Below are 8,235 nucleotides of genomic sequence, written 5' to 3' on the forward strand. Positions count from 1 at the left end.
GGCAACGCCTCCCCAGGCAGGATTGGGTGGTTGACTGAGGAAGGCGGAGACCGCAGGTATCATGCCTGGGGAGGATGAAGCCAGCCGAACTACCAGGAGCCGCACTGGGATCTAGGGGGCTGCGCGCACCCACGCAAAAGTGCCCCCCCATTTGATGTGGGGAGTGGTCATTCTGGAGTCAGCCATCAGTGAGTTGCACCTATTGGTGTATCCTAGTTGGTAAGATATGCCTGTTGTCTTTGTCCATGGAGTTTTCTTGGCAGGGATACTGGAGTGGCTTGCCAGTTCCTTCTCCAGGAGGATCATGTTTAGTCAAAACTCTCCACTATGACCTGTCCATCTTGGATGGCCCTGCATGGCATAGCTCATAGCTTCTCTGAGTTATTCAAGACCCTTCGCCATGACAAGGCATTGATCCATGAAGGAAATCAGCCCTGAGTACTCACTGGAAGGACAGATCGTGAAGCTGAGGCTCCAATACTTTGGCCACCTCATGAGAAGAGAAGACTCCCTGGAAAAGACCCTGATGTTGGGAAAGATGGAGGGCACAAGACAGGAGTTCCTGGCATGCTATGGTCCATGGGGTCACAAAGAGTCGGACACGACTAAACGACTAAACAACAACAAGTTGGTAAGATGCTAGTCATGAGAGATGAGAGACCTCGCTGGCCAGGTTACTAATGCTCCATTCATGGATGATTAGATATTCTGCTTCCGTAGCAGAATTCTAAATGTTAATTCCCTCACTAACCTCCTGGGAAAAGGTAGTTTTAGTAAGAGTTGGCTGCTCAGCTGCAGACATATTAGGATACTACTAGTTGCTTAGACCCTTCTCACTCTGGCTATCAGGTTGGACATAACACTGATAGTGTGCTTGTGGCTTTGATTTAAGATCACCATTTAGAGATTAGGGAACTTGTATACAGGTATTTCATCTGAGCCTGTGGTTTCATCTGTGGTTTTGGAAGACACTGGCAATAGTAAAATTATAGCCACAATTTAGGTTATTGTCAATTAAGAATTTATTATATACCTCCCTTTTCTCTTCAAAAATACAGAATAATGTGTATGCAAACAGAGCTATAAACAGTAGCTTATAGATGAGTCATTTTTTGGGGGGGGGGGTCTATGAACCGCCCTGAGATTTGTGGTGGTGTACAAAGTTCATAAATAATAATAATGCTGTAATAATTTTATGTTAGTGATATTTATCACCATTTGCCAAATTAAAAATAAATAGGATGATGATTCATTTCCAAAATTAGCGTACTGTGTTTTTAACATTTGTATTGTGAGGCAATTTGAGTAGCTTGTGGTAGAACCAGATACCATTTATGCAACTAGCAACTGAGCAAATATTTTGTTGAAAGGAAATACTGTAGCAGGCATAGTCGACCAATCTTGACTGAAACTCTGACAGAAGATGTTGACCGTTAACCTTTTGCTCCCTGATCTCAATCCATTTCAGTCCAGTTACATTGAAAGGAAAGTTCCCACCAGTGCAAAAAAGGAGGTATGGGGCCCTCATTCCTATTCTACCTCCTTCGTTGCAGAGAGCATGCCTATGTATGCCTGTTGCTGGCAGTCACAAGTAGGGAGGCTGCTCTTGTACTCAAGTCCTACTTGTAGGCTTCCCAAAGGAATCTGGTTGGTCATTGTGGACTAGATTGACTTTTGGCTTGATCCAGTAGAGCTTTTCTTACATTCTTATGTACTACTAGTGTCATTCAGCCCATTCAGTAAACGGGCGCTAGAGGCATAGCTGCCAAGTTTTCCCTTTTCTCGTGAGGAAGCCTATTCAGCATAATGGAATTTCCCTTTTAAAAAGGGATAACTTGGCAGCTATGGCTAGAGGAGCTCCGCTGAGCCCAGTTGGGCAGCGGGCGCCTGGGAGAAGCTTGTTTCGGCGACGGCGTCATGGGGGCGGGGCGGCTGGCCCTCCCTCGGCCGCCGCTTCCTCAAGGGCGCTCCGCTGAGCCCAGCTGGGCAGCGGGCGCCCAGGAGAAGGCCGCGATTCGGCCTGTTTTGGCGCTGCCGCCACAGAAAGAGGCTGAATCGCGGCCTTCTCCTGGGCGCCCGCTGCCCAGCTGGGCTCAGCGGAACGCCCTGACGAAGCGACGGCCATGGGAGGGGCCAGCCGGCCCCCCCACGCGCCGCCGCCACAGAAAGAGGCCGAATTGTGGCCTCCTTCTGGGCGCCTGCTGCCCAGCTGGGCTCAGTGGAGCGCCCCAACGAAGCGGCGTAAAAGGTAGGCAGAGGTGGGGGGGAGAGAGAGCGTGCGTGTGTGCGTCCTGTCTCTCCGTCCAATCCCTGTGTCCCTGGGGCACATGCGCATTAGCGCGCAAAACGGGACACAGGGAATCTGGACGCAGAGACACTTGCACTTTATTATATAGGATAGCATAGGATAAGGCAGCCTTCCACATTCCATCAGCTGTGAACCGGTTATATACTTATAAACATCTGAGATTAGTGTTGCTTCTAGTCTTTGGCACTCATATAAGTTGAAGAAGCTGGGTATAATGGTTTATGTTTAGAATTGATTTGATTAATAAATAAAAAGACCTTTTCCTGCAGTGATCTGAAAAGTCTGATCCCTAGAAGCATCTAGGGATGTATTCTCCTCTGATTCTGAACTGAAGCAATGGTAACCAGGAAATATATTCCCTGCAGAACAACTCATGCCATACAACACATATAGAACAGAATGTCACATCTTAGATATCTTGTCATCTCAGCTGCAGGCAGGCAGGCAGGCAGGCAGGATAAAGGAAAGAAGGAAAGAATGCAAGAAGATAGATGTGCCTTAATTCTTAATAAAGTGAAGTTGAGGAAGGAGAAAATGTGGCTCTCATGCCATGGAGGTAAGCAGTTTTTTTTCTTTTTTTTAATCTCACTTATCCTTCTGCAAATTTTCAATCTGACCAATTTACTTAAAAAGAAAGAACTATATCCATGAACAATCATGCTGTGAAACATACAGAAATTGTAATAATTAGGCAAGGCATAAGCAGTGTTATTTTTGCACCTGATGCTGCAAAAATGCTGATATAAGTTGGGTGTGGAGCATATTGGTCTCCTTTTTATGGAGCCCCATGTCATGCTTCAAGATGTGCATGATAAATGTTTCTGAAATACAAACTTATAAACATTGGACACATGTGCATCATAACACACATAAGCATTGGTTTTTTTGTGATGGGACTCACGAGTACAGAGTACCACCGTCTCTCTCTCTCTCTCTCTCTCTCTCTCTCTCTCTCTCTCTCTCTCTCTCTCTCTCTCTCTCTCTCTCTCTCTCTCTCTCCCCTGCTGGAACCCATGACACTTCTATCAATACATGAACACCAGCACCTAATCCCCCCCACCCCATGCAGCACTTTACATAGGATATTCATAAGACTAAGGGGAGCACTCTCTCCTTGCTACCTTGATGTTCAAGATGGCATGATGATCCATTATGGTAACTGAGATATTTCCATAGTCATCCCTTTTCTCCACTGAGCCTTCCCTCTCTGCTGTGCAAGTTAATGCATAGGAGGGAATGGAAAGCTTTATCATCCTTCCCCTTCTGGAATTCATTTCACCCCACAAGCTTCCCACCTGCCAAGCCACAGGTTAGTGTATTTGCTGAGCTATTTGGGTTGCTGGTTGACAGGGCCAGAAAGTATTCCCCCCCTCCCAATTTGATTGAAACTTGGTTGGGTTCCCCCACCACCACCACCTTTCTTTCAGTGAAATTGGTGGCTTTCTTTTGTTAGGTGGGAAATTGCTGTCTTGGTATGGGGGATGGAAATGACACTGGGAAGAATCAACTTAGTAAAAAGGAGAGCCCCCTTAAAGGGCCCAAGGTAGCAGGGACTGAGCATGGCACACTCAAACTCAGGTTGGGGTCTCTGCCTGGCTAGAACTCTCATTCTGTTTGCACAGTGAGAGCTTGCCAACTTGGCTTGCATCATGACAAGCTACACTGGCCAACTCCCATAGTGCAGGCTTGGCTTAGTCCAACTGCTGGATTCCATTCCACTAGCATCAGGCAAGTGGAATGATGCGTTGATCCTGCCCCTACTGCCATTCCAAGTAGTACCATGCTTGGTGCCATCAATAAAGATTTGGCCTGATTTCATCCCAACATTTGGTGTCCTATATGTTCATTTCCTGCTCTTCTGGGTCAAATAATTCACCTGCCAGGCTAATCTATTAACTTTAATGTTATCTCTTTTTTCAATGATAGATTGCAAGATCTCTTTAATCTCTGATGAAAGCACTTCATAAACTATGGAACAGACTACACAAGGAAAGCAGATGAATGTTACAGAATATATCCTCTTGGGTTTTGGAAAATTCGGTCAATGGAAAAATATCCTATTTTTTGTTTTCCTATTGATCTATATTGCAGCCATGATTGGGAATGTACTCATTGCAATTGTAGTGGTAGTTGATCAGCATCTACATACACCCATGTATTTCTTCCTGGGTAACTTGTCGTGCCTAGAGACTTGCTATATATCAAATGTCATGCCCAAAATGATGGTGGGCTTGTTGACTGAGGAAAATGTGATTTCATTCAGTGGCTGTTTTGTACAGTTCTTTTTCTTTGGCTACCTAATGGCAACAGAATGCTATCTTCTCTCAGTAATGTCATATGATAGATATTTAGCAATATGCAAACCACTGCATTACACAACAACTATGAATACGCAAATGTGCATCCAGCTAGCAGTTTCTTCGTGGATAAATGGACTTATAGCTACTTTAATACTTTTGAGTTTTATGCTAGAGTTAACATACTGTGGCCCCAATGAAATTGATCATTATTTCTGTGATTCTGTCCCACTTATAAAACTTTCCTGTAGTGACACCAACCTGGTGGAAGTTGTGAGTTTTGTCCTGGCATTCATATTTACCCTACCACCTTTTCTCCTCACCTTGACATCCTACATATTCATCATAACTACTATCTTGAAAATTCCTTCTACAACTGGGAGGAAAAAAGCCTTTTCCACTTGCTCCTCTCACCTTATTGTGGTTTCTACCTTCTACGGAACCATCATGATAGTGTATATGTTACCAAAGAGAGACACACTCCATGATCTCAACAAAGCCTTCTCTCTCTTGTATACAGTCCTGCCCCCTGTTGCAAATCCTCTTATACACAGTTTGAGAAATAAGGAGGTAAAGCATGCCATAGGGAAATTATTTTGGAAATATTGCATTCCCCCAAGAAGCTGGAGAGAATTGTTACAATGATTAAGAAAAAGCAGTTGTGAAGCAGCTTCATAATCAGAATTTCAGGTATGTTTTCCTTGAACTATTTTACCTCTTTTATCCCCACCCCCACCCCAAAGGATATGCTGAAATAGTGTGCAAGTTGACCTTGTTGTCTTAGTAATATTGTAATGAAATATTACAGTAAATTGTCTCTATAATGTGTTTTTGTTCATACTGCTTTACCATGTGTACTTATTATTCTGCTTAATAAAAATAATGTATTCCTACTTTGTCATTCCTTTGAGATATTCCTTTCTCCACATTAACAGCAACACTTGGAGCTGTAACTCACTTTCGTCCTCCTTGCCCTGCTTATGTGTGCCTGTGAGTTTCATAAAAAAAATTCCTTCAGTAGCACCTTAAAGACCAACTAAGTTTTTATTTTGGTATGAGCTTTCGTGTGCATGCACACTTCTTCAGATACAGTGAAATGGAAGTTTCCAGGCACTTATGTAGAGAAGGGGTGGGGAGGGGTGGGGATGGGGAGGGGGGATCACTCAGAAGGGTGGTGGAAATGGGTGATTGACTGACTGATAGCTGTTGATGACCGCAAACGACTGCAAATGGTTTTGCATGAAAAAGCAAGGGTTGAGATGGCTGAAGATCGCTTGAGTTTCATAGAATCAGAATTCTGGAGTTGGAAGGCACTCCAAAAGTAACCCAGTCCACTCCCAGCAATGCATGAATCACAGCTCAAGAGTCCTGGACAGGTGGCCATCCAACCTCTGTTCAGAAACGTCCAATGAAGGAGAGTTTCTATAAACATTTTCCTACCTTCTTAACTAGGAAGGGGTGACACTTTTGTTTTGCTCTATCCTACATATTATTCAGATTATTAATTTGATCATTATTATTACACACTTATACACAATTATGTGTATAGTTCCATTCCAATCTACACAAGGTGGTTTTGCCTCGCAGTGTGAGCCCCAATGAAGCAGAAAACGAGGGGAGTTCCATCCATGGCTTGCTTCCACAGGTGTCCACAGGCAGGGATGTTGCAATGGGGGGGGGGCGACGGGGGCGGTTCGCCCCAGGTTCCACTCTGGGGGGGGGTGCCACTTGGCGCCCCCATCCCTGCGACTCCCAAGCCGAGCCTCCAGCCTCCCGGTAAAAAGTCCGTGCCAAGTGGACTTTTTACCAGGAGGCTGGAGGCTCGGCTTGGTAGTTGCAGGGGTGGGGGTGCCAAGTGGCATCCCCCCGTCGCACCGCGCGGATTGGAGTTGTGGGGGGCAGCAATACCCCACTACATAACATGCATGTGCAGCGGGATGCTGCACATGCATCGTTATGTGGCGGGGTATTGCCGCCCCCCGTGCCTCCAAAGCTGCACGCCTCCAGCTACAAACTCCAGGTAAAAAGCCTGCTCCCCATAGGCCCTCGCAGGAGGTAGAGAGGAGAAAAGCCTATATAAATCTTCTCACTCCAGTGATTAGGGTCATTTTGCCCTGCAAATTTCCTGCCCACCAGCCTTTGAGTTAGAGCCTTTACAGAGCTATTTGGGTTGCTGGTTGACAGGGCTGGAAATCACCCCCCCCCCCACACACACACCCCTGATTGTCTCTGGGTTGGAGTTTTTCCATCTTTCCCTCAGTAAAATGTATGGTTTCCTTTTGTTAGGCAAAATGATGCTGTATGCATAGGGATGGAAATGGTATTGGGAAGGATCAACATATTGAAAGGGGGCCCCATAAGGGACCTGGAATCTGCCTGCCTGGAATCCTCAGCCCAGTTGCCCAGTGAGACTTTGCCAGCTTGGCTTGTACCATGACAGGGTTCAGCACTGGATGCCTGCCGTATTATTATTATTATTATTATTATTATTATTATTATTATTATTAGCTGTCCCTAAACATGTAGGTGTCCCTAAACAGGGTTGAACTGATGGGGTCTGAATTAATAATAGAGCCGCTAATCTGCATAACAGGCACAAGAGGGCAGTAGAAGACAACAGATAGCAACACTGAGTGTGGCACAGACAGATGGACTAAATTTTTAATTGGTACTCATAATGAACACCAGGGTGCAGAGAGTCATATACTGATGTGACTGTATGTTCTCCACTTCATGTAACAGATCATTTAGGTGTTAGTGAATTATGCCTAAACTGTACAGTGAAATGTGGGGGTTTCTTTTCATGCATAATAATCTAAGAATGTCAAGGAAAGCCAAAAGGATTTTAACAAAGGCTAGCAATTTTTGGTGGGGAGACAAGGAAGTTCAATACAACCCAAAAACATATATCCAAATGGGGTGAATGGCCATCAACATGCCAAATATGATTCAGCGCAAGCAAGCGTACATTGGGGCCCAAAATGCTAACTTCACACAAAAGTCACCTATTGGTGACTGACCTGGAAAGAGACTTTGGGGTCATGGTGGACAGCTACATTAAAATGCTGACTCAATGTGAAACAGTTGTGAAAAAGGTGAATTCTGTGTTAGGGAACGCTGGAAAGGGGGATCAAAAATAAAACTGCCAACATCACAATCTCCTTATATAAATCTATGATGCAAGTGCAATTGGAATTTCAACCTCCAACACAAAACCCACTCCTCCTCTTTTAACTTACTTGTTGCTAAACTTCTAATGCAGCCCAGCCAGGCAGTTAGGGCAGAGCTATGATAAGATATGCAAGGATGAGCAGTTTAAGATGCAGTGGATCTATGCTTCAGTCAGTGGCGTTCCTAGCCCAGCTGGTATCGGGTGCGGTGCCTGTGTGGCACCCCGTAAGGAGTGTGCACGTGTGGGTTGCCATGCGTGCGCAGTCTGCATGGGGTGGCACTGGCTTGCGGCAGCCCACAACAGGGTGCCGCTTGTGCGGCAGCCTGTACAGACTGCACATGTGCAGTGGGAGGCAGTGGGCAGGCCAGGGAGGGGCATGCCAAGTGTCACACTCCCAGGGTGGCACCCGGGGTGGACTGCCCCCTTGCTACACCCCCTTGCTACGCCCCTGGCTTCAG

General features: G+C 45.6%; 1 protein-coding gene across 1 annotated transcript; it reads left to right on the forward strand.

Moving 5' to 3' along the window:
• Window positions 1-4,278: 4,278 nt before the first annotated feature.
• Window positions 4,279-7,624, forward strand: LOC118079461 (olfactory receptor 10A7-like). Its single transcript, XM_035103648.3, has 2 exons — window positions 4,279-5,186; window positions 7,531-7,624. Exons 1-2 carry the CDS (start codon window positions 4,279-4,281, stop codon window positions 7,622-7,624), a joined length of 1,002 nt encoding a protein of 333 aa, XP_034959539.3.
• Window positions 7,625-8,235: the final 611 nt, after the last annotated feature.

Source organism: Zootoca vivipara, chromosome 12, assembly GCF_965207765.1.
Source record: "Zootoca vivipara chromosome 12, rZooViv2.hap1.1, whole genome shotgun sequence".
Lineage (NCBI taxonomy): Eukaryota > Metazoa > Chordata > Lepidosauria > Squamata > Lacertidae > Zootoca > Zootoca vivipara.